This window comes from Natrix helvetica, assembly GCF_964273705.1.
Source record: "Natrix helvetica genome assembly, chromosome: 1".
In the NCBI taxonomy this organism is placed as follows: Eukaryota; Metazoa; Chordata; class Lepidosauria; order Squamata; family Natricidae; genus Natrix; species Natrix helvetica.
This window is the reverse complement of record NC_138548.1, coordinates 201801222-201828370: the sequence shown is the minus strand read 5'-3', so window position 1 is coordinate 201828370 and position 27149 is coordinate 201801222. Positions and strand designations below refer to the sequence as shown.

At 41.1% G+C, this 27149-nt stretch overlaps 1 protein-coding gene and 1 long non-coding RNA gene across 2 annotated transcripts; one reads left to right on the top strand and one right to left on the bottom strand.

Annotated features, from left to right (window-relative positions):
- Window positions 1-3523: 3523 nt before the first annotated feature.
- LOC309392658 lies at window positions 3524-4091 on the bottom strand. Its single transcript, XR_014175482.1, has 2 exons — window positions 3953-4091; window positions 3524-3760 (listed from the first exon to the last, which is right to left on the bottom strand). It is a non-coding gene; the product is annotated as an uncharacterized lncRNA (long non-coding RNA).
- Window positions 4092-4310: 219 nt separating this feature from the next.
- PLP2 (proteolipid protein 2) lies at window positions 4311-27086 on the top strand. The gene is made up of 5 exons (XM_081954066.1): window positions 4311-4445; window positions 18933-19088; window positions 20152-20247; window positions 21898-21988; window positions 25339-27086. The coding sequence occupies exons 1-5, from the start codon at window positions 4356-4358 to the stop codon at window positions 25356-25358; spliced, it is 453 nt and encodes a 150-aa protein (XP_081810192.1). The 5' UTR covers window positions 4311-4355; the 3' UTR covers window positions 25359-27086.
- The last annotated feature ends 63 nt before the right edge of the window (window positions 27087-27149 follow it).

Below are 27149 nucleotides of genomic sequence, written 5' to 3'. Positions count from 1 at the left end.
TTTCTCTGTTCCTGCTCATCTGATTATTCCTAAGAACAGCTACCGGTATAATACCCAGAGATTAAGCATCTGGAGGTTTTTCTGGAACAAAGATACAATTGTATGGAAAAGTCTGTCTGTATAATGTAAGTGTCACAGGAGGCTTTTAACAGCACATTAGAAAAGAGAGCCCATCAGTTGCCAAGAAACAGATGGATAATAAGGCAAGAGGAAGCTTGACAAAACCCACATCAAAAGACTACATCAGTCTTTCCCAATAGATAAAATCCACTGGGACTTCTATAATCTCTTGACTGTCAGTGGTTTTTTTTTTAAAAAAAATAACAATAATTACAAACTGACAAACTAGTGTTTGTTTTGCCTCTGCCATAGACAATTAGTCAAACTGGCTGCAGTCTAATGCTGAAATCAAATCATCTTTAAAAGACACTTAATTGTGTTGGGTAGCAATCCTTCTTCCTAGCTACAATTTGAGGAGCAAAGGGTGAACAGAGGCAAGACTCCGAGTTAGGGCTTTCCTGGATCCTAGGATTGAATGGAGAAGCTTTATTCAATGCAGTAAAATGTCTTCCAATGAAACTTGCGCAGCCTTCGCAAATGGAAGATGCTAAAATCTTTCAGAAGCTTCAGAAAGTTAAGACAGGCAATTGTCAAACCTCGCCACCCTATTTGATTAGATTGGATGTTAAATGCCACCAGATAGAAGCCTTGATCAAGACCTGTTATCTTTATTAAACAAGAACTTGACACCTAGAAAATATATTCTCCCATCATCAAATAACATCAATATCTGCCAACAGACAGTTGCCAAAGGTACTGTTATAGAAGCTAATTATAATATTGACAACTATAGCATGCTACAAGAAACCTACATATGATCATATTACAAGAAACCTACATATGATCATATTACAAGAAACCTACATATGATCATATTACAAGAAACCTACATATGATCATATTACAAGAAACCTACATATGTTCATATTACAAGAAACCTACATATGATCATATTACAAGAAACCTACATATGATCAAGTTACATGCACTGTGCTTTCTTAAACTTTTGAGTGATGTCAATATATGCAGCCTAAGGAATATTGGTAATTTCTCAAATAATGTTTACTTTAAAAAAAAACAGATGGTTGATTTAAAAAAAAACTTGCTGTGATAGGGCAAAGGAAACAGACCAGGGAGAATGGCACTGCAGGCAAGCAGAAGAAAGGAAGGGTGGGGTGGAGGAAGAGCTGTTAAGAGATGAGCCCTGAGATAGAAGTTGCTACTGATCTGTCCTTTATAGGGTAGCTTCTGAGCATTGGGGATTTGGCCCTTTGAGCAGTAATAATACTTTTCAAAGCTTTCAGCCAAACGTAGTGTAGTGAGGTTTCTAGGATGGAGAATGTAGAATTGACAGCCAGAGTCAAAAGAAGCTTCACTTTTGTGGAGATGCTTTAAGTGAGGGATGTCCAAGTTTGGCAACTTTTAAGATTCCTGGACTTCAACTCCCAGAATTCCACAGACAGCATGGTTGGTTGGAGAATTCTGGTAGGAGAATTCTGGTTGGAGAATTCTGGTAGGAGAATTCTGGTTGGAGAATTCACAAATCTTACAGTTGCCAATGTTGGTCACTCCTGGTTTTAATAGAGTTGTCCCTCTTCCCAATCCATTGAACACAGGGGAAATCTTCAAGTAATCAAATTCTGACACCTCTGTCCCAAACATGACTATCCTTTTCTTTATCTACTTGCACTGAATCAATTTTGCTTCTTACATTTCCCATGGTGCACATGCTGCAGCCTGCTGGATGTTGTTGAAGCAAAAACCCCATCAGCCCCTAGCCAGCATGGCCAAAAGTGAGATCTGGAAAATCTAATTTATCAATATCCTAAAGAACACACAATGTGGATCTATTTTAAATCGTGTTACGTAAATATCCCATATTACCCATTCTTTACATGTAGATTTACCAAATATATGTAAATAAACTCAGTATTATTATCATTAGTAGCTTACATTATTTAACTTCTTGGGAGCAGCTGACAGTTCAGACTTTCCCTCACAACATTGTATTGGAATGCAAGAAAATTTTCACAAATGCAGATTGACATTTTGTGGCAACAAATTAACTTTGTTACTGTCTGCCAACTAAGGTAGGTGGAGTAATAACACTTAATCCAAGATCATTCAGGGAGTATCAGAAAAACACCATTTCTGACCATAATTTTCCTTCCCTGACCAAAGCTTGAAGTAATATTTGCTTTCTTGTAGTCCCCCCTCCCAATTTCTTCTCAACTTTTGAACACAGGTGGCCACATCTAGCTAATCTTGACTGATCTCAGAAAGTAAAGCAAAGCCAGATGTGGATATTATTGGGATGGGAGGCCACTAAATAATTCCAGGGCTAGGATGGGTTAGACTAGGCTGCAGAGTACAAAAAAAAAAAAAAAAAACTCCATACAAAGGCAACAGTAAATCATTTCCATTTCGCTGCTAGTAAATGAAGTTATCCAGAATTAAGACGCTCATGTCAAAGGACCTTTTATCGTATCACCTTGTATTGGCCATTGAAACAGGAATAAACATGAAATTAGTTAGATAAGCAGAGGAAACTGCCAGGGCAGAAGGACCAGTTAACATTGTGAGGCTTTAAGCTATGAGAAGTTGTAGAGGCTCCCTTTGGCAAGAGCCTGTAGAGAATTCTGTTAGCTGGACTTGGCAAAAGGCCACCAAAATGCATTATAAACCAGTGATAGGATGGAGAAGGGCCCAGTTTGAATAGGAAGTGTGAATGCACACAGAAGCAAAGCTTATCTTAATTAATTGAAAAGGACTGAGTAAGCCACACAGAAAGGCTTCTTTTAGGGAGACTTTTATAAATAAAACCATAAAACTATAGCAGATGAGAAAGAAAAATCAGAAATCCCAAAGACTCTTTCAGTCTGAGTCCTTAAGCTGTAGCTTGTTTAGTTAATGACTAATGTCAATAGCTAAGGTTTTAAAAAAGTGTCCAATTTTCTCTCTATGACTCCTCTCCCACATCCCAGCAGTGATCATAGGAAGCAGTGATCAAAGAAGTGCCTTATAAGGTCTGTTTTCCCAACATAACAACTCATAGGTTGCTGAATATTTGACTTATTTGACTAAGCCACTGTATGACACAGGTCCAAGACATGATTCAAACAGCATCCCAAGCCACCAAGAAATACACTATGCAAATGTAACACCAATTTCACCACTAGTGACTAGCGGCAACTTCCAGAGCTCATTTTCATGCCAATGTCTGGTATTAAACACCTAGTATTAAAACTGAAAACACAGACAGTGCCACCAATCACTTATCTTTCATATACAGGAGGATCTCCAAAGTTAACCCCAACAAGTTAACAAGTTTTGGTCAGTGAGGTGGTTCAGTTTGAATGTGTGGAATTCAAACTATGTGGAAAGCAGTGTAATTTTACGTCAGCAGAATATCTGTCTTACTGTCTTCCAAAAACTTGATACAAATCAAAACGCTTCACCGGACTGCTGTCAAGACACATCCCAATTTATTCACAGAATTTACCCAAAGCAAAAGAAAAGATGGTGGAACAAAGGGAAGAGAGGGTCTCACATAGGAAGGACATCATGGCCAGAAGGGTGACAAGTAGAGAGATTAGCTCGTCAGGGGAAGGCTGGAGACATCTTCTGGGCGACCCTTAAACCGGGCAGCATCTGTGGAATTTCAGCTTGCCATTCCCTGTTAAATGCATAGATGTCCTGCCTGGAGGGGGAAAAAAGCCACATAAATCGTACCTGGTTAGAACACTCTCCCTTTTCTGGGGTTAAAAGCTGAGTAATACACAGTATTCCCCCTCCCTTAGACGTGTCATCCCCACGTGCAGTTAACTGCGCCTGAGGTGGGAAGAAGTTTGGGGATTGGAAGCGGTCTCTTCAGGGAAGTAAATGCACCTACAACACTTGGGGTTTCGCAGCCAGAAGCTCTCCCAAGTTGTACTCCCAGGGGGATTCAGAGGAGGCCGCAGAAACCGCCGTTTTTCGAATCGCGCCCCTTCCAGCAACTACGCCCCCGCCGCCTCTTCTCTGCCTCCCTTTGCTTTTCCACTAAGGTGCCGGCCCGCCTTCCCGTCTCCGGCTGTCCTTAAAGGAACAGAGGCTGTAAAAAAAGAAAAAAAACCAGCCCGAGCCGTGCCCAGCTCGACAGCAGCCACACCTCGCCCACAGGCTTCTCCGCCCTCGCCCAGCTCCGCGAACCCGCGCTTGACGGGAGGCTGGTTTGCAGAGGAGTCGCGGAAAGAGAGAGAGGAGGGGAACTCGACGCTTTGCCCTCTTCGTTAGAGGGGCATCCCGCCGTTGCCATGGAGTCGTCCGGTTCCTCCAAGGGGTGCATGGAGCAGTTCACCAGCCACCTCCGCTCCCAAAGGGGGATGTTACTCTTCGCAGAAATAGTAAGAGGGAAAAGGGAGAGAAGGGTGGGCAAGCGAGCCGCGAGGGGCAAGAAGGACGGGGGTGGGGAGGGCAAAGGCGACGGCGGGGCGCCCCTGAGATGGGGGCACTGAGCGGATTTTCGCTTGGTGGCATTTCTTTGCGCTTAGCACGTGAAAGCAGCAATAGCACTTATATGCCGCTTCTTGTTGCTTTGCAGCCTTCTCTAAGCGGTTTAGAGTCGGCATAGTGACATCCACCCCACCCCACCCCGCAACAATCGAAGTCCTAAAATGTTCGGTCTTACTTATGTATCTTCCCCCCCCCCCCCTTTCAGCCCCTTGTGAGGTAACCGAGGAGGAAGCGGTTAAAAGCAAAGCGGCATAAAAGAAGCGTTAGAGAGGAAGGGAAATCTGCCATTTGCTCTTCCCACATAGAACCACCACTACCACCCCGAAGAACGTGAGGCCCGAGCTGCCTCGTCAGAGCAGCTGCGTGGCCCTTTCGGCTTCGCCCGCAATGTGGGAGACGGGAAGATTCTTCCAGGGGGTCCGGAGAGAATCTCATTTAAAATGCCCTCAGCGCTCTCCGGGAGCTTTTGCGTTTCGCTTCCTTCTCCCACCCCTCCAAAGAACGGAGGAACTAAGGCGGAGGAACACAGCAGCTGCGCCGGACGTGCCCTTTTTTTCTTTTTCTTTTTGGCAGGAGAACTGAGGGGGGTGGGGTGGGGGGGAAAGCGGTTGCTTTTCGGGCTGATCTTCCACCCGAAGCCTCCAAGCTCTGCCAAGTTTTGTTTACCGCCAGGGCTAAGTTGGGCCTTTGAAAACTCCGGAGCAGAGCGGGAAACGCCCTAGGCGCGACAGAAGGCGACTTTTAACGAGGGTAGAGTTAAAGAGGGCGGTGCTGGAAGCGGAGCGGAGGAGGACGGACTTAGGTTAGCCGGTTCGGCCTGCGGAGTCCGGGCGGGGGGTGGTGGGGAGTGGGATATGTAACTAGAGCAGTGTTTCTCAACCTCGACGACTTTTAAGTCCAGTAGACTTCAATTCCCAGAATCCCCTAGCTGGCTGGGGAATTCTGGGAGTTGAAGTCCACAGGACTTAAAAGTCGCCGAGGTTGAGAAACACTGCTCTAGAGGGACGGAGGGGGCGCAACTGGCCGGAGTGGAGCAAAAAAAAAAAAAAAACAACCAACCGGGAACGGGCGTGGAGAGCGATTCCTTTCCCCACCCACCGCAACCCCGCGCGCGCCTGGAGAGTTCCCTGCATTTCGAGCTTTGCCTCCCCCCCCCTCCCCCACGCCCCGGTCGTCCGATTTCAATTTGAGCATGTCTCGGGGAATGTGCCTTCCATGCGATTTAACCAGCAATCCGACCGAGCGGGCCCGGTTCCTTTCGAGCTGCGTCGGATTACGCCTCTTCACCACCACCCCTCTTGCAAGTTGCAATCCACCACGTGTCAAAAAGCGTCCGGTTGGGGAAAGGAGGGGCGGGAGAGGTTGCGTTCGCGCGACCGCCCTTCCGAGATTCGCGACGAGTTTTCGGAAAGGGAATTTGCACGAGGGGGCGAGAGAGTCTGCGCAGCGGACAGTTTGAGGACGTCGTGGAAGCCGACCCTCCGGGGCTCTTAAAAATCTTTGGGCGGCCGGTTTTTTGTTTCCCCTGTCCGGCTCTGCTCAGGGCCTTTGGGCGCGGCCGACTCCATCCCGATCCCCTCGCCTAATATTGCGCCATGTGCGCGCTCGGCTGAACGAGCCTGACGTGACTCACCCTGTACTGCCTTGCCTTGGGCACAGACAGGCGGATCCCTGTTGAGCTAAATTGGGCGGGAGAGGCAGCCGCTTGTCGGTTTGGCTTTGCTGCGGGTGCCGGCCTGCCGCCCGGCCCTTGAAGGAAAAACTAAATTCCTGACTGAAGGCTGCATAGATCGCAACCCTTGATAGGTGCCTCTGATTGTGGGCAGTTCTTCGAAGTTTTTGCCCTGCCACTTGACACGCTGGCGGAGCCGCCTGTACGTGCGTGTGTGTTTCCATAAGCCCAGAACGGATCCACCCACCCAAAATTGGTCTCCTTAAAAGTGTTACTAAATTTCTACTTTTTATACAGGTGCTTAAAAGCGCTTACTGGAAGAAGCTGGCGGTAGCGCCGAAAATAACGTGATCTTCTTCTCTATAGTTCTTCCAGTGATCTGCTTACCTTTTTGTTGCCTGGTTTAGGTTCCAGATGGACTTTGTGTCTGCTTTGAATCTGTTCTAATGGGAATGGATGCTGCTTATTTTTTATTTACCTAAAGCCATTACATCTGGGTGAAACTGAATTAACCAATTACGTATTGCCTTTTTTTATCCATTGCCTGGTGAATTGCAGCTGAGAATTCCCAAGCGTCCCCTGTTACCATCTGCTCAAGTGGACTCATCTGGAATAATGTTTTTCAAAATCCATAATATGATCTATGTCGTGTTTATGTATGACAGGAGAGGAACTTGTATGTGTATAAGCTCATGAAAACCCCAGCGTTTTCCAAATACCATGCAGAGATAAAAATGTAAGATTTATGGACATGGTTCACACAACCCATTGACTCAGTAAAGTGATTTGTTCAATGTTTGGCACAAATGCATATTGCCATTGTGGTTTGCAGCGGCTAAATGTGTACAACATTACTATGAGCCATTGCGGTACATGGCTTAGAATAGTGTGTGAACCTATTTAGGATGATGTGAAAGCCCATCCATTTTTTGCTTGCAGTTACAGGAAGGTAGGGTATCAAATTGGTGGGTGGGTCTACCCTATTATTATTGCAATATATGTAGCCATCCACCTATCCAAGAACTCTGCAGAACAAACAAACAAAACAATTATATAAAAACAAAGAGCATCTAAAACTGAATCAAGGTCAGTAGAACCAAAAACAAACACACACCCATGCTAGAGCCCCAAACTAACCCTTCCCCCACTGCGGGTGGGGGGGAATTTAGGCAACTGTATTATTTCACAGTATAAGATGTGATCCTGTATCTTTGGTAGATGATGTGATTTGAAAAGAATGAGAAGGAATGTGGAAAACAAGCACTTTTTCCTCCAGGGAATGTTAAATTGGTTATTCTTTACCCAAAGGAGGATGTGGAGAAAAATGGTATTTCAACTCAGCTGACTCAGTGAAAAGAGGACATTTGCTGTTTGTTTTCTTTTACTGTATAGAATGGGAAAAGAGCTAACTGCTCTTTTTGGCAAGGGGGGCAACCTATAAGAAGATGAATACATATTATAAATGACATCTGGAACTTCAGTTGTTTTTCAAAAAAGAAATGGTAATATGAATGTGTGAAATGCTGCAGGTGTAAACGTTCATTTGTTTGTGTCTGCAATCTCTTGAATATGTTTGTGCATGGTCTCTTATAGGCCTGGTTCATGTATTGCACTGAGCAAATCCATCATTGTTTGACTATGCTAAACCATAACTGTAGTTAACAAATTTCAGTGTCTGTGTTCATATAGCATACTAAGTCAAAGTCCAATCAAACAAATAATGGTAGCGTCACATGTGAACCAGGCCATATTTTCTTAAGCAAAGTTTGGTCGTAATTGGAAAATTGTATGTACAATTGTTGTACTTGCAATATTTTGCAACTTCAAATCTTACTGAGTTGTGAGGTATAAATTAAGACCAGACTGAATTTGAGGGCAGATATGATATTATTGCCATTACAGAAACTTGGTGGGATGAAACTGACAAATGGAACATACAGCTAGAAGGATTTAAATTATTTAAAAGAAATAGACCAAATAAAAGAGGAGGTGGAGTTGCACTATATATAAGAAATAACTACGTCTCTACAGAAATAGAGCACAACAATGATGAGAACTATCTTGAATGCATTTGGGTCAATATTAAAGGTTGGGGGGGAAACAACATTGCCATAGGTCTATACTACAGGCCACCCAACCAAGCAGAGGAAGTAGATGAACTTTTTGCTAGTCAGTTAACTAAGGTATGTAGGAAGCACACCACAATAGTAATGGGAGATTTTAACTACCCTGACATCAACTGGGAAACAAACTCTGCACCAAGTGGAAGATCCAACAGGTTCCTAACAAACCTAGCAGACAATTTTGTTTTCCAAAAAGTAGAGAAGGGAACAAGGGGATCAGCCATATTGGACTTAATTCTCACTAACAGAGAGGAAATGATAGAAGGTGTTGAAGCCATAGGAACCCTGGGGGCAAGTGACCATGCAATATTGGAATTCAACATTATGCAAACACAAGTAGTAGAACAAAGTCAAACTAGAGTCTTGGACTTTAAGAAAGCTAATTTCAATAAACTTAGAGCTTGGGAAAAATTCCATGGAGGAGAATCCTCAAGGGGAAAACAACTCAAGAAGCTTGGGAAATTTAGAAAAATGAGATTATAAAAGCCCAGTTTAGCACAATACCAAAAGCACAATACCATGGATTTGTCAAAAACAGATCATGCCAGACTAATCTTATTGCATTCTTTGATAATGTGACAAAATTAGTGGACCAGAGGAATACCATCGATATAGTTTACTTGGACTTCAGTAAGACTTTTGATAAGGTAGACCTACTACTAGATAAAGTAGAAGAATGTGGGTTAGACAGCATCACCACCAGATAGATTCGTAACTGGCTGACCAACCACACTCAACGTGTAGTCCTCAATGGAACTGCATCTTCATGGAGGGAAGTATGCAGTGGAGTACCCCAAGGCTCTGTTTTAGGCCCAGTACTCTTCAACATCTTCATCAATGATTTGGATGAGGGAATAAATGGGAAACTCATCAAATTTGCAGATGACACCAAGTTGGCAGGAATAGCCAACACTCCAGAAGATAGGCTTAAGATACAGAAGGATCTTGACAAACGTGAACATTGGGCACTATAATAAAATGAAATTCAATGCTGAAAAGAGTAAGGTTCTACATTTAGGCAACAAAAACAGAATGCACAGGTACAGTATAGATGATACCTTGCTCGGTAGTAGTAACTGTGAAAGGGATCTTGGAGTCCTAGTGGACAACCATTTAAATATGAGCCAGCAGTGTGCAGCAGCTGCCAAAAAAGCCAACACAGTTCTAGGCTGCATAAATAGAGGGATAGAATCAAGATCACGTGAAGTGTTAATACCACTTTATAATGCCTTGGTAAGGCCACACTTGGAATACTGCATTCAGTTCTGGTCGCCACGATGTAAAAAAGATGTGGAGACTTTAGAAAGAGTGCAGAGAAGAGCAACAAAGATGATTAGGGGACTGGAGACTAAAACATGAAGAACGGTTGCAGGAACTGGGTATGTTTAGCTTAAGAGAAAGAAGGACTAGGGGAGACATGATAGCAATGTTCCAATATCTCAGGGGTTGCCACAAAGAAGAGGGAGTCAAACTATTCTCCAAGGCACCTGAGGGTAGAACAAGAAGCAATGGGTGGAAATTAAGGAGAGAAGCAACTTAGAACTGAGGAGAAACTTCCTGACAGTTAGAACAATTAATCAGTGGAACAGCTTGCCTCCAGAAGTTGTGAATGCCCCAACACTGGAAGTCTTTAAGAAGATGTTGGATAGCCATCTGTCTGAAACGGTATAGGGTTTCCTGCCTAGGCAGGGGGTTGGAGTAGAAGACCTCCAAGGCCCCTTCCAACTCTATTGTATTATTGTATTGAAATTTTGAGGGTAACAAAAAACGATTGACTAAAATTTCAATATATAAATATTTGCATCCATGCTCAGAGTATGAATCATTATGCAATAGAAAAGAACCAACATGAGGAAAGGAATTGACAGGTTGGGGTGGGGACAAAATTGTGCACTCGGGTAGGGAAAAAAAGAGATGACAAATCAGAAGAGGGTTGCTTGGAGCATTCCAAAGTGTAACATTTCATTGCCCAATCCTACTTGGTAAATTATCTTAACTATTATACAGATGAGAGAGGATTCTGAAGTCTTTAAGATTTTGCTGAATTCTAATTTCCAGTGATATATACAGCCAGCTCAATGGTGTGATGTGCTTAGAATTGGCTCCTCAACATCTGGTGGTCTGCTGCTCCCTCACTCCTCTAGATACTCAATGTGCAAGGGTGTGTGCTCCATACTTGTGTGCTGCATCCCTGTCCTTGCCTTAAAGGACATGTGCACACCCAGCTGAACGGGGAAGAATCCTTCCTTTGCCTCTCATAACAGGACCAGATAAGGTGTCTCTTTCCACGGTGGACTTAGTATTTGCTCTGCCTCGCCTGTCAGAACAGTTGGGTTGGGTTCTCTGCCAGCCTTGTAGCCTTCATTACATTCATTCATTAATAATTAACTGAAGCAATGATTTCCGGATGAGAGCAAGAAGTATCAAGCAGGAATCTGGGTCTTAATCCAATTAATTTGTTTTGACCAAAGCCATCAATTTATAACTATTGAAAAATTAAGCTTCTTGAGAACTACTGAAAAGTGTGCATTTCTCTTTATTCCAAGGGTTCAGAGCACCTATTGAGTGTGTGGTGTATCTCTGCTTCCCTCCAATGCTTAAGGCAGAATCCACTGGCTGGGTTCCTACTTTATACCTATGTTTACTTTTGGCTTAGCTTAATGTAGCAAGCCAAGCACTCTAGTTTATAAACCAGGCTTTATGGCTTAAAAGATAATGTTTCTTTTCAGGCAAATTTGGCTCTTGGTGACACAACTGACACATATGTGCAGTTTTCTTGGCAATGTTATGTATAAATCAAGCATTGCTAAAGCAAACGAAGGCCTAGCATGATTTATAAAAGAAGTTGCAGCTAGGAATGCTTGTCTTAACCTTACAACAAGTTTATGAAGTCGGTTAGGCTGAGAGATCGAGACTACTAAAGCTTTTTGTTTGATGCAGATATAGACCTGCAAGTCTTCTGCAAGTCTGCCCAGTTTACAGTGGTTATCTGTTTGAAAAGGCTAGTGAAGAAATGCACAAATATCACCAGACCAGTAAACCGAATTTTATTCTTAAAGAATGGGTTGTCTCTCTATGCCTGCAAGGCTGGGTGTTTTTGCTGTTTGGGAATGACAGATGGGTTTTTTTTTCCTGGAGCTGGGAATAACAGGTTTTGACAAGACCTAGAAAAGAAAAAGGGGAAGGTTTTCCCCCCCTTACCTGTACCACACCCTGTTATTCCATGAGCTCTTGTACTGTGCAGTTCAAGATGTACAAATCAAGATAATCAAGGTTTTTTTCAATCATTTTGTTCATGTGGGATGAGCAAAGCAGCAGCTTTCAGTTCCTAAATGATTCTGTAAGATCATTCTCACCCCCAAATACACAAATAAATTCATATGCATTTGTTTGCAATTCAAATCTGAAATAAAAATAGTTTACACACACACACACACACACACACACACACACACACACGTAGTATAGAAGTATATTGAAATAAGGGAAGGTTAGAAAAATTCCAAACAAGAACAGTGTGATAAAAGAGGCTGTACCTAAACCACAGAAATTCATTTACTGGTAAGTTGGTGGGAGAGGTTTGCAAAGAATGGAAAAAATGAAATCAAAATTTCCCAGATCTATATCACCTATCAATTCACTTTTTATGCATTATCTAATAGCGATACTCGGGTGGGGGGAGTGTAAAATTCAAATACCAGCAATGCTCAGGTTTTAGTCAGATGTTGGGTCTGACTAAAAACCAAAACTCATCAACATTTTCACATTTTTTTCCAACTTAAGTTTTTTTTTGAGGGGTGCTATGTGTGTTGAGATTAATTAAGGTTTTTAAAAAAGAAAAAAAAGCATGTTAAAATGTGAAAGGAACAGAAAAAACTGCTACTTTGACAAACTAATTAACCACTGAATATTTTAAGGTCCAGACAGATTTAAAATGTCTGTGGCTAAACCTCTTAAATACTTTTTTTTAAAAAAAACCCAATTTGCTGGCTATAATACATATTTAAAGATCCTTTATCTAGCAACTAGTGAATGTTCCTAGTCACATAGTTACATATTTTGCAAACATAGATAACATAGTTACAGTTTGCAAACACGTAACTATGTTATCTACATCTGTTTCTTCTGCTACATTTGACTCAGTTTTCAGGACTCTAAGCACTTGATTAGGTGGGCATCTATAATGGGTGGAAGTACAGAAAATGATGGTGCCTTGATACTATCTTTTTGCAGTGATGGATTTCATTCATTCAAAAGATTTACTAGCCACCCATCTTACCACAGACCTCTGGGTGCTCACAGACATAAAAACTATACACCTTAAAACATAAATACATTAAAACCAATCATTAAAATCTCTCTCCATTAAAATCTTGAAACCGAGGTGGTGCTGTAAATTATTGTAATTGCACAGGAAGAGAGGAAATGACTCTTCTTGTCATTTTCTGATTTCTCTGTCTTTTTGGAATCCAGAAATGAATCACTGGCCTCCTCCCTATCACCACACCTTGCAAAATTCAGTTGCAAGGAAATAACTGGGAAACCCCCATCTCCTGATTCTTCAAGACAGCAGGGGAGAGTTTTGGTTGCCTTCCCGTAGATCAAAGGGGAACAGTTTTACAAATTTCATAGTAGGCAACGAAGCAGCTCTGGCGGAAAATTAACCCAAAATAGAAGTTCACTTCGTTAGCCTTTCAATCGTAGTTTTTCAGATATGCCTCTATTTATAATGTGCATCTGATTTAGGTTTGGCAGTGGGTAAAGTAATGTGACTTGCTCTTCATTTTCCGTGAGGTAGCCTGGATTCTTGTTTTTTTTTTAAATGACCAATTTGACTTCAAAGACAGTTTGATGAACAAGCAGCAGTGCTAAACGTTTCATCGACTGATTTCTACAGCATACACTGCTGTCAAATATGCCTGTTCCAGGTAGTTGGCAAACTAGTTTTCAGTCCAGGACAAACATGAATTAAATTATTCAGTTAAATTATGCATTCGGTACTTGGGTGGCTTTTTTGTCTTTGACAATGATGTCATAAGATGTAGAACAGAGATATTTATCTAACAGCTAATATTTTTTAGCAATTGTGCTACCCCAAACTGTCCATTGTATCTGACTGCCATTTTTTTCTATTTTATTTTTATGCTTCAGGGTTACTTTTGCCAACTGTATCCCTACCCTTTTCTACCTCCACAAGTTGCCTGAAATGAGTTCCTGTTTCTTTAAAATTTTATTATTGGCCTGGCATATGTGGTAGTACATTCCTGGTTTGTTTAGCAGTTGCCCCAGTGATGACAGGACCCCTGCATGCTTCTGCCTAGCCTTTGGCCAGCATTCTGGCAAATGGATTGAGCTTTTGTCTTCAAGGCTCCCACTTGGCAGATTTAGCCACCGAACATGGTTCTCAATTGCTGCAGCTGGCCCAGTGCTGCAGTTAATTCCCAATTTGCTTTGGAGCATTTTGGAAGGAGTCCTGTGTAGTATAGACATAAACAGAAACATGAATTAATTCAGTCTAAGGCATGTTTATTTTTCTCCCTCATAAGTAGATACAAATAAAACTAGAGAGGACTGTTTTCTAAAAAAATAAAAGCAGATTCATATCAAATGATAGTAAGACAAAATAATATCTCCCTTGGACCGTGTGTGTGTGTGTGTGTGTGTGTGTGTGTGCAGGTACATGTTTGTGCACCCGCCCTTGATTCCTGGTGACTACCTGGACAAATCCCTGCAATCTTCTTGGCAAGATTTCAGAAGTGATTTGCCCTTGCCAGAGCTAAGAGAGAGGGACTTGCCCAAGGTTACCCAGCTGGCTTCATGCCTAAGGCGGAACTCAACAGTCTCCCAATTTTTAGCCAGGTGCTTTAACCACTATGCAGAACTGGCCCATCCTGGAAACTCTAGGCATCCCTGAAATAGGTAACTTATAGCCCAGTAGATATACTGGTAATTTAACTTCAACTCCAGGTTATGTGGGCTGGAACTGCTGGGAATTGGTTAGGCAGTATCTGGTGGATCAATGCTACCTATCACTGCATTGCTCATTATATTATTGAGTGCAGAAATTCTTGCTCCAGGAGTGCAAACAACTTTTGAGCATGCATAATTTGTTGTATTTTGATACGGACTGTACACCGCCCCGAGTCCCTTTCGGGAGAGGGGGCGGTCTATAAGCGCTAATAAATAATAATAATAATAAATGCTTCCAAATGCGTTGCTGCTAAATTCCAGCTATCATTGTAAGGATACTACCTACCCTGCCATTTGTCTAGAGCAGCGGTTCTCAACCTGTGGGTCAGAACCCCTTTGGGGGTCAAATGACCCTTTCACAGGGGTCACCTAAGACCATCGGAAAACACATATTTTCGATGGTCTTAGGAACCGAGACACCAGTTTGATGGTTGGGGGGTCACCACAACATGAGGAACTGTATTAAAGGGTCGCGGCATTGGAAAGATTGAGAACCACTGTTCTAGAGAGAGCCAATTAGCATATCTTCTCAGTGGGCAGCATTAGCCTGCAATACTATATATTCTAACCACTGTTAGTATTATGACATAAATCACCACACTCATTCCTGGCCTTTGGAAAGGCACCCAAATATTTTTCAATAGGCTAATTCAGTGATGACTGGATGGCTTCCTAATATTTTCTTTTGAAGTTATTTTAACTTCAAAACAAAGGTGGAAGTAAAACTAAAGATGGAAGCAATGTTTTGGGGAATATTAACAATTGATTTTAAGGTACATAAGTATGTACTACAATAGGTTGCATGCATCTATTCATCAAACTTTAGGCAGCTTACAATCTTAGGAGCATTACAACACTGTTATATCATAAAACCATAATAGGTTACCCATAGTACTTATTTATTAAATTTCGGTATCACCCAATTGCTGTCCTTTATTAAATATCTTCCTTTCCAGAAGTCCTATTGAAAATGACTCTGGTTTCAATATTATTCTAAGAAATAAGAGAGCAATAATTAATCCAACCTCATAATATAAACTATTCTATAGTGAAGGGGTTGCTACTGAAAAGTACATCTTCTGGGCAAATAAATAAAATCATAGTACTGTATTACAAAGACGTGAGTTACTGTGTGCATGGGAAGTAACCATATTAAATGTCTTAGTTGACAACAGTATAATTTGAATGAAACCAAATATACAAATTCCTTGCTCACCTCTTTATTCTGACTTCATTTATGTTTTGGAGAGCAGCCTTTTGCCATGACGCTCCAAGGCCTGTTTGATCTTTGCACACTTCCTTCTGTATTTGCATGAGCAAAGAAGTGCATTAAATCGCAGTACCCTACTAGGCTGTATCAAAAGCAAAGGTATCAGAGGTGGGTTCCTACTGGCTCAGACCAGTTTAGCTGAACCAGTAGTGGTTTGCCAGCCTGGGTCACCAGAACCAGCAGTGACCCAGGCCTGCCACGCCTCCAAACTGGTTTCCAGTTGGCGTGGCATGTTTCCCCCCCCATTTTTTAATGTTTTGCGCATGCACAGTTCTATTTATGGGCAACTGCACTCACACGTGGAGCATGCGTCTGGCACATGAGCAAAGCAAGAGCACATGCACAAAATTGCGCGCGCACCAAACTGGCGGTAATGCTGGAAGCAACCCACCCCTGAAAGGTATGTTTTAGCTATAAGGGGGGAAAACAGGACTGTATTTTACTGACCTTGTAAACTTTATTTTGTACTACACAACACATTTAGTGTCATTTTAGGAAATGTTTTTGGTCACTCTTCCCCTTGCCAAATATATACATTGTGTATATATGTATATATTGCCGTAAAACGAATCCAGTAAAAGAAACAAGACAGCAATACAATAAACAATTCTTACTTTGAAATTCAGAGGTTTATTTCATGAGCAATTTGGAACATGAACAGCCATCGTAACATAACATTACTTACATCAATAACCCATTGCAATGAGGCCCAGAGACAATAGCTAGGTCCAGCAAGGAATAGCTGCGGCCAGTGGCCATGAGCTGAGACCCATCTCCTTCTTTTATTCCTTCTTCGGATGGCCCCTTAGTGAAATGGGATTTTGACAAAGTTTGTTGCAGAAATCAAATCCAGAAAGCACACACAGATAACTGATTTAGCAGGATTCACTAACTTCTCTTTATATAACACATGAGATATGTATACAATTAAGGTGACCAACCGTCCTCCTTTAGGGAGGACAGTCCTTCTTTTGTAAGTTCTGTCCTCCCTCGAAAAGTGTCCTCCTACATGTCCTCCTTTTCGATGCTAGACATTAAAGAAATGCTAGACATTAAAATAGACAACAATTGTCTCTTTGAAGAAATTAGAAGACTGAATGTATATTTAAATTCTGAAAAATTAATACAATGGGAAAATCAACATGTTGAAATTGATAAAAGATGGGTGGATATTTTCAGCCATTTCAAAAATGAACATATTCCATGTGAACATTTATTTATACTTTGTTCAATTTACGTTGTGCTGCCCTGGAACTAATGCAGCAGTTGAAAGAGTTTTTTTCAATTGCCAATGATTTTTCGACAAGTGAGAAATCGAGATTGAATGTTGATACTCTAGCTGCAGCACTTGCTGTAAAATTCAATATGAAGGATATTTCTTGTTCAGATATTTCCAATATATTGTTAGAAGATGATACATTGACAAAAAATATTAATTCAATGGAAAAGTACTCATTTAAATAATAATTAACAGGCATGTAAGCATAATTACAATATAAAATGTTGCAAATGTTTTTATTATACATATATCATATTTTAGTGTATTATTGTTGCAATGAATAAAATATTTCTTTTATTTACGATATATTTTTTCCAATTTATTTGTCCTCCTTTTCATTGTAAAAAAGTTGGTCACTTTAGCATTTTGGACAATAGAACGTGTTTTGTCCTCCTTTTCATTGTAAAAAAGTTGGTCACCTTAATACAATACTAAGAGTGGTTCTTCCAATGTGGTAGAGAGAAGAGATTGGTTTCCAGTTTAGTTTCAGAGCTCATTAGAAGACTAGCTTTAGTTCAGCACAGACTCAGAGCTATAGTATATAGAAGTTAACCTAAGCCACGCCCAGACTCATAGCTGTCTCCAGCAAATACTGTTTCAGTTTCCAAACAGTCCCCAAACAGTTTCTTAATAGTTTATTCCAAAATAGCTTCTAAAACTATCGGTATCTTACTTAGCAAATATATGTTATAAAATTGCACTACTATGGCAGATTACAATATTGTTTTATTCTTAGGCAATCATTCTAGCTGACACTTCAATATAGCTATTCTTTTGAAGCCTACTATGATTGTGAGGCCTATACAGTCTTGGTTAAATCACACCTAGTTGTCCTTTCCCCACAATATGTGTGTGCACACACACAAACACATATGCAGTACTGTGCAAAAGTCTTAGGCAACTACTAGATTTGTTATTTTAGCAATTATTTTTCGGTATTGAATGTCATGTTGGTTGATTTCCCTTTCAGAGTGGTGGTGGCTGATGCAAAAGTATGACTTTATGCCTGTCAAAGTCTGTGGTCTTTGGCATTTTGACTGGCACGATATGATTGAAAGTTGGTCTTATTAGCAAACTTCCAAGAAATCGCATTCATACAACATGTAAAATGCTCAAGTATGTCTTGCACAAACCTGGTGTAATAGATCTTTTTGCACTGCAGTCATTCTGGCATGAACTACCAGTAGTAGGACACAGTGATGTCGGCAATGGCTGTTCTTAGGCTTCCATTCCATTTACACTAGGTTTACAGGAGTCAGGTGTCTGCTACTATCAAGTGTAGGGGGAGGACATGCTAAATACTTGCCACTTTGGCCTATGGAAACTGCTTTTTCTCATTTGTATTGTTTTTGAATGCTGCACACATATTTCCTGTATTTTCTGGTTGTATTCTAATAAGGAGAATGAGACACCCCGTAATTACTGTATATATGGTCATATACCATTGCTACAATGGTGTAATGGTATACAACAACAAAACTAATGGTGGCCTAAGATTTCTGCACAAGTCTTCTCTCTCTCCCTCCCTCTCTCCCTGTCTCCCCCCCCTGCGTGTGTGTTGCCTTGAGGCTAAGCATCCATTGAATTGTTAATGTTTTTTCCTAACATTTCTCTGTTAAAGGTGGAGATTTTTGTACATATCTAATTGTAGCTAAGTAAAATCTTCAAGTCAAGTTCAACTCTTCAGAGCTTTATTTTTCATTTATACATGTAATTATTTTGCCAACAATATCTACATAGTGGGGTGTTGCAACCTTCTAGGATGCTTTTCAACTTTCCAGCCCTAAAACTACTGGTGGGATCAAATAATTTAACAACTGGTTCTCTGCCCTAATCTCTGCCCTTCAAACAACCAGTTCACCCAACTGCTCAGGAAGTTAACAACTGGTACTCCCGAAATGCGAACTGCTGAATCCCACCACTGCCTGAAACCTTCTGGTGGACTCTCATTCACGGAGAGCCCTTGCTTAGCTTTTTAAAGATCAGCCACGTTTACTGCATTATTTCCTCTCAGTGTTTCTCCTCCCCCATTCTGCTCTTTGATAAGTATTTCTCCTCTCCTAGATTGCATGTATCGTCATCATTATCTGCTATGGGGCATCCTCGTCATTTGGCTACACGGGTTTGGCGGTCTTCATACTGATTTACTGCGTTGTCCTGTTTATCATCTTCATGTTAGAATTACACCTCCAATTGACTTTCATCCACTGGGGATGGACGGTAGGTTTTGGTTCTGTGGTAAGCCCTGGGGTGAGGTGAGGGATTCTTACATATATATCTCTCTCAATATTATTTATTTAACAATATGTCTAGCACCCATCCCTTGATCCATACAGACTCCGTGCAACATTATTAAAATAATAACACTCAACCATGATGGTCTCCCTAAGCAGGCTATGGAGCAACCTCTTTAAAAAGCAAGAAGGAAGGTGCCATCTGTCCTGCTGGAGCAAGGTGATCCATAACTTGGGTCTACCCTCAGGAAGGTCCATATCCCATGAATCTTAAGGGCAAAAGACCCTCCATAGGCCCTCCCTGGATATCTCAACTACACGAGCAGATTACATTTTGCAAGACATTATATGATACAACTGATTGCTCAGACTGTGTGAATGCCAGTAAGAATGTCCACCTGCGAAGCCAGTCATATCTTGGCATTTGTGTAAAGGGGTCATAGGGAAGCATTTTTGCATTAATTTGTTTGTTGTTGTCTTTTTATTTTTTGCATAATGATTCTGTTATGCTGCTGGGGGACTCTGGGAATTGAAGTCCACAAGTCTTAAAGTTGCCAAGTTTGGACATCCCTGGTGTATATGAAGATGAGAATCTGAAGGCACTTATATTGAAGTTTTGATACAGCATTGTATCAGATCCAGTTGAGGATGTAAGATTACAATCTTACATTTACCTCTCTGCTCAAGGGGTTGTGCTACTATTTAAAAAGGCATCACCCTAAGAACTTCTAATTAGTTTAAGTAGTTGATATATACTATATCATTTTATAAATTACCAACCACTATTAATATCCAAATAATATTTCAATATCAACAGCAATCATCAGCCCAATATAAATCGTAAAATAAGAATTGCATTAATTTCCACCTGAGTAATGAAAGACCTTATATTAAGAGGAATCCATGTTTCAGATGTGGTGCATTCAAACATGATTTCCAAGTGGGTTTTAATTCTGAGTAGGCACATATAGTGGTTGGTTTTGTGTTCTGGTTAGATCCGTTTAAAGCCTAACTCCTCCAAGATTAATCTTTTTCTTGCTTCTCCAAAGACTTTTATCCGCGCTCTTATTGGAGCAGTGGCCTTTGTCATCACTGCCATCATTGTCTTCTTTAGCCGCCCAGATGGAGGAGCCATAGCTGGAGCAGTAAGTATCATATCTGCCGGTGGGGCAAATTTGTGGAGGGAGTGGAGAAAGGAAGCTAGAATGGTGACTTGGCAGGAATTTTGAAAATTCAAGAACATGCATTAAACAAGGCGAGGCTTGCTTATTCTGGGATCCCGTTAGCTGGAGAATGCTGTAGTAGCAAGAGTGGGAGTACCTTTAGGATATTCCTCCCAAAACTACATTTCCCAGAATCAACTGCCACTAACCATGCTGGCTGAGACTGTTGGGAATTGCAGTTCAGCATTTTATGGCGCTCACATATTTTTCACTGCTTCTTTAAAAAAATAGGGCAATTAAAAAAGAACAGAATCTGGCAAGACATAGGAATCAGTTCACATCTTGCATTAAGACCAAACAATGAACACAAAGGTTTATGCCAGTGTTACCAGTGAAGCAGGCTATTACAGCTTCTTTTTTAGTATATTTTTATTATTATGTCATACCATAACACAGCATATTGTTTAAACCCTATCATGTCAGAAGGCCAAATTAAAAGAGTAGTTACTTTAAGGGTGGGGAGGTGGGACTACCTGTACTCAAAACATTGAAATAAAATGAGACTACAGGTTGCCCACAATTTACAACCGGACCTGAGCCCAAAATTACCATTGCTAGGTAAGTCAACTTGCTTAGCAGTTAAGTGAGTTGTTCCCCATTTCACAACCTTTTTGCACCGCTGTTAAGCAAATTGCTGCAGTTGTTAAGTGAATCTGACTTCCTCCATTGACTTTGCTTGTCGGAAGCCAGCTGGGAAGATTACAAATGGTGATCACTTGAGCCTGAGATGATGTAGCTGTCATACATACATGCCAGTTGCCAACTGCCCAAATTTTGATCATGAGACCATGGAAATGTGGCAATGGTTTCAAGGGTAAAAATGGCCAGAAGTTACTTAAGTGCCATTTTAACTTTTAACTGTCACTTAACAATGGGTTTTAAATTGAGGACTACCTGTATATTACAAAATGCAGCTGCTACAATAATACCTACTACAAATGCTACTACAAATACTACTACAAATACCTACTACAAATAATACCTTCTGTCTGCAGGTTGTTTGTGGCTCAAGATTTTATCATGCTTCACAATTTTATAGGAAGAAGAATAGAATAGAATGGAATAGAATAGAATAGAATAAGCTGGAAGTGACCTTGGAGGTCTTCTAGTCCAGCCCCCTGCTCAGGAAGGAAACCCTATACTATTTCAGACAAATGGTTGTCCAATCACTTCTTTAAAACGTCCAGTTTTGGAGCATTCACAACTTCTGGAGGCAAGTTGTTCCACTGGTTAATTGTTCTCACTGTCAGGAAATTTCTCCTTAGTTCTAGGTTGCTTCTCTCCTTGATTAGTTTCCACCCATTCCTTCTTGTCCTGCCCTCAGGTGCTTTGGAGAATAACTTGACTCCCTCTTTTTTGTGGCAACCCCTGAAATATTGTAACACTGTCCAGATAACTTCATTTGTTACATATCATTTTCAATTGTTTTCTCACTGCTTAATTAACTCCCAATGTATTTAATTGGTAGCACACGTTGTGCATCTAGAAAAACTTTCAGCCTACCGGTATTATTGGGGGGGTGGGGGGCAGAGTCCTGAGTCCCCAAACTAAACTTGCATTGTTTTTCAATAGGTGGCTTCAATTCTGACTGGAATCCTCTTTGCCTATGATGCATATACCATCCTGCCTAGTCTCAGGAAATCCCATACAGCAGCTCCTTCCGGTAGGTCTTCTGGGGTGAAGGCATTGGGAAGGTGAACATTTCTAGGTGGCTTCTAAATGTCTTTTCTTTCATGCATGAATCAGATCCTCAAAAGTTTGCTTTTGGAAACGGTACTGGTATACCAATTTCCACTGTAGATTTCTGTGTTCAGAACTAGGCATACCACTTGTTGCTAAATCCAGTAGTGGAAATGAGATCCTCCCAAAGGAATTGTTTTCTCTTGCTGTCCTTTTTCTAGGACCTCTGCATGACTCTGTTGCATCCCAGTGCCCTTTGAGCAATGTGGGTGATTGAGGAGTTCTGTTTCAAGTCCAGTGGTTTTAAGAATACCGAATGGTAGCGTTCAGGTAGTCCTTGACTTACAACCATTTAATTAATGATCACTCAAACTTACAACACGTTGCAGCATCCCCACTGTCCCCTGATCAAAACCTGGGTGTTTGGCAGCAGGCATGTAATTGTAATGGTTGCAGCATCCTGGGTTCCCATGATTGCCATTTGCAACCTTCCCAACTATTTCCCAACAAGCAGTCAATGGGGAAAGCTGGATTCGTTTAATGACCACATCATTTACTTACCAGCAACAGCGATTCACTTAATAAGCCTGGCAAAAGGGGTCATAAAATCAGACACAACTCACTTAACAACTGCCTTGCTTAGCAATGGAAATTCTCATCACAGTTGAAGCCTGTAATTTCCGCATCCAGCGTTATTATTTTGTTAAGAGAATTCAACGGAAGCAATGGGATTCATCATGCATTCGTTATACAATCTTAGGATAGCTATCATGTCTATGTGCTAATTATTTATGCCACTTGCATCACTTCTAATTTTAAGTCCCTTTTAATAATAACTTCATTATTAAAGTTAAAAACAGATAATGTAATGAAGAAAAAAAACAATCAAAAGATAAATCATAACCAAATAATTATTGATGTTCATTCTCATCCCAACATGTGTGGTGCCACCTCCTTAGGAGTTAACATCTCATATAATCCCTGTTAGTCCTCCGGAAGACCCAAGCCTTCAATGCCAGGACACTAATAGGGATGGGTCTGATCTTCTTTTTGGATGGAGCTACCACAAGGATCCCCCTTGGGATCCCAGGTCATAACACCTATTCAGACCAGGATCCATTCAAACCCTGCCTCCTGGATCTTACCCTATAGTCCAGAGGTGGTATTCAGCAGTTTCTGACCAATTCTGGAGAACCGGTAGCGGAAATTTTGAGTAGTTCGGAGAACCTGTAAATGCTACCTCATGACTGGACTGGTCCTGCCCCCATCTATTCTGTGCCTCCCAAGTCCCAGCTGATCGGGAAGGAATGGGGATTTTGCAGTAACCTTCCACTGCCACACCCACCATGCCACACCCATCAAGCCATGCCCACACAACCGGTAGTAAAGATTTTTTAATCCCACCACTGCTATAGTCCATGCAATTGGTGGTCTTGAACATAGGTTGAATATAAGAATATGTCCTAAGCCATGAAGAGCTTTGAACATAAACAATCAGCTCCTTGAACTATACTTGGAACCCGACTGGTGTGTTGCCATAGAAGTAGCAAGTGAACAATGTTGTGCCTTCTATTCCCAGGCTGCTGCATACGGGACCAATTGCAATTCCAAATGGTCTTCAAAAGCAGCCTCATGTAGACCAAACTGTAATGGGTGCGACTGTCAGCAAAATGCCCTGCTCCCAAAAGGCCTGCAATTGATATGCAAGATGCACAATGGCTCTCCTAGACATGACTTCCATCCGCTCTTTGAGCAGGTACCATGAGTCCAAAGGGACCCACAGGTTGCAAACTGGTTGTAGGTGGGGCAGTGCAGCCCTATTCAGAGCTAACGATGGGCTCCTGCTGAAATCCCCTGCTTCTGAATCAACAGCCATTCCATTTTTGCTAGAGTTAGGTCTAAATCTGGTTCTCCCCTGGTGGAAGCAGAAGAGAACCCCAAATATATATTCTGTTTAGCCCAGGAAGGATGTATATATGTGGCTATCATTAATCTATCGATGAGGCTTCCACTCAATGAAATGGGTGGCCTCCGCCAGCAATTTCATGTAGTAAATACTATGGGGGAGAGGATTAAGCACTGCAGCGCTCTACAAAACGAAGCCCTTACGTTTGGCCTCTCCCTCTGCACCACCAAATGAAATCACCCATTCAGGAAGGAAGAAAACAGGACATGGCCAATCCAGAAAGACATCATAAATTAGGATATTAAAGGCAGCTGGGAGATCCAGCAGGGCCAAGAAAGTTACTTTCCCACTATGCCAGTCCTGCCACAGATCACCAACCAGTTCTCCAGCCCAAATCCCAAATGAGAAGAATCCAGGGAATCCATTTCATTTTAAATTACCGGCATTACATTTTATTTTTAATAGATCTTTTAATGCTAGTGCCTTTTTAATGCAAGGTATTCTTAATATATATTCATTTTTAAAATTATTCCCTGATAGTCAAAGGCAATTCAATTTATAGCTTAACAACTGAAGAAAATGAATGTTGTAATTATTTTTTAAAAAAACAATACCTTGATTTTGTTTGTTTATTTTATTTTCTGTATTTTAAGTCACCTAGACTCTAGGACCAAGATTATAAATGACAGGAAAGAAATACATGCATTCATGCTGATATTTTTAGTGTCAGCCTGCCTGACAACGTTTCTATTTTTGTCTCCCTTGATTTTTTAAATGAGACAATTTAATTGCATTGCCATTATCTTTTTAATTTGTAGAACTACAAAACAAAAACAAAACATGTAGAAACTTATAAAACAGAACATTTAAAAACTCAGATAAAACAAACCAGCAACAATAAAGATCAAAAGCTAAATCAAAATGAAATCAACTACAGCAGTCGGGTACAATACTAAGTACATCAATGGAAAAATTACTACTGCTCAATTTTTACACAATGAACAAAACCTGAATTGCATAGAATCCCATTGTCCAGTCTTCCGGACAAAGAGAGAGCCCATTCAAAGGCTGAAATGAGTCATTTCATCAATCCAGCCTTTGGCATCTGTATTAAGGTATCTTTCCAGGAGCCTATAATAATCTTCATGGCCCCATCTCTGGGCCTTTCAGTGGCACATATTATTCATATTGTATTTATTTGTAAAATGTATATCCTGTACTTTCACTGTTTTCCTGACAATTGCAAAGCAGGGAGCAATGTTACAGCTTCTTATTTATTCCTAGGGATGGGAGGGTGATGAATAGCAATAGCTTCTAGCTAGAATTAGAATGGACAGACAGCAGTTCTCGTCTTCCCTAGCAAGAACAAGTAAATTACAAGAATAACTTTGCTTAATATCTGTCTGTCCTTTATCTGCTTTTTACAGAGCCTACAGACGGAATTTGAAGAAAACCATCCCTCTTTCACCTCAAGACAAAATACCACACTGGACCCATCTCCTATTGCCTTCTATGGGATCTGTCCCCAAGAGACCACCTCCCCGTATCAATTTGGCAACACCACAGTCTTTTTTCCTTGGGTGCTCCATAGGACAGATTGTCGTCTGAATTGGCAGGTCCTTTCCTCTTGTCTCCATTTTATGAAACTGTTCCAGCAACGGAAAAGAAGGGCAACTCTGGAATCCTCCAGGAAAATTGCAAAGCCCCAGTAAAATGGATTTCATAGGTTTGTGACTATTGGTTGCATCTGATTGAGAGTAATTCCATTTACTCTCTGGTTGAGATGCAAAGAAAATTTGTAAGTTTTGAAGAGCTCGAGTTCCACCCAGGGGTGGCATTCACTTACTTTCCCTACCGATTCGCAAATGTGAGCACACGGCAGGCACTCCCTTCGCTTCCACGGGCCCCGTCCACACATGTGTTCAGCCTTCTGCGCATGCGTTCTGCCTTTGCATGTATGCGCAGAGCTTGAAAACGTGCCTAAATAGGACGGCATAGAGCCGGGGGGTGGGGGTGGGCAGGTTCACCCACAATTTCCACTACCGGTTCGGGTAAATACCACCTCTGGTTCCGCTCCATGAAAAGCTGTTTGAAATTTCAGTAAGCCATTTTAAATACCCATTTCTGATAAAAAAAATTTTTTAAATAAAGCAAGCACTTAAAAGGCATCCTACTTTAGTAACTTTTTCTACACCATTTATTTTCTCCCCTAATCTTACCTCTCTTAGGGAACCTCGGTCTTTAAAAAAAGGCACTAGGTTACGGAGAAGGGTTATGTGTATGTTCAGTCATTGTGAGCAAGTGGAAAAAGTAAGTTTGGTTGGTGGTGAGCTACTGAAACCTTCCAGATTAAGGAAAACTTTTCTGAATTACACTTCCAGGGCTCAGAGGTAAGACTCTGGTGCCAGGCAGAGTTAATTACCCTGCCCTATTTTGTAGATATATATTTTATATAAAAACAGGAAGCATAGCAAATTTCTATATAAAATATTCAAATTCATATACTTGATGATGATGATGATGATGTTATCCATTCAGTCGTGTCCAACTCATGGCAATTCTGTGGGCCAGGTCTCTCCACATGTTCTGATCTTGCACTATTTCTTTGAGTTTTTCCCTATACTCTGGCTAGTGTCAGCCTTGATGGTGTCCAGCCACCATGTCCTTCTGTGGCCTGGTTCCTTTCACCACAAACTCTTCCAAGCATAATTGTTTTCTCCAGTGAATTCCTCCCCCCCCAATGAGATGGCCAAAATAAGTGACAGAGTTTTGTGATTTTGCCTTCCAGTGACATGTCTGAGTTATGCACTCATATACTTGTTAAAGGCCATTTTTTTTCCCCAAAGAAGAGAACTTGGCTTACCTTGGTGCTGATTTCTGGGTATTTTTGTATGTAATTATTTTGGTGTAGTACAAAATACAGCCTTGGCTAGGGCCCCAGTGATCTATTAGGAGACACATAAGTGGCCTGATTTTCTTCTGTGGAATGTATATCATTGCCTTAAGCTTAGAACACTTTGTCTGCATTGGTAGGAAAGATAGAAGAGAAAGGAGCATGTCTACTGCCATCTCTTGTCCAGTTCTCTCCTGTTGGACCTTGGGCAGCTTGGTTTTATTTTGTGCTTGCTGGAGAAATAAAATAGTTTAAGATGCAAATAAACTATATCTGAATTGGTATGAAGTCTGTTTACTTGATGTCCACTATCATAATTCTTTCGTGCAATCTTGGCTGTAGAGA

What these genes read in the sequence shown, in the direction of transcription:
- PLP2 (XM_081954066.1), top strand. Translation starts at nt 4,356, where the DNA reads ATGGAGTCGTCCGGTTCCTCCAAGGGGTGCATGGAGCAGTTCACCAGC. An exon ending in TCATCCACTGGGGATGGACG is followed by an intron (nt 19,089 to 20,151) that starts GTAGGTTTTGGT and finishes GCTTCTCCAAAG; the next exon opens with ACTTTTATCCGCGCTCTTAT. An exon ending in CCATACAGCAGCTCCTTCCG is followed by an intron (nt 21,989 to 25,338) that starts GTAGGTCTTCTG and finishes TGCTTTTTACAG; the next exon opens with AGCCTACAGACGGAATTTGA.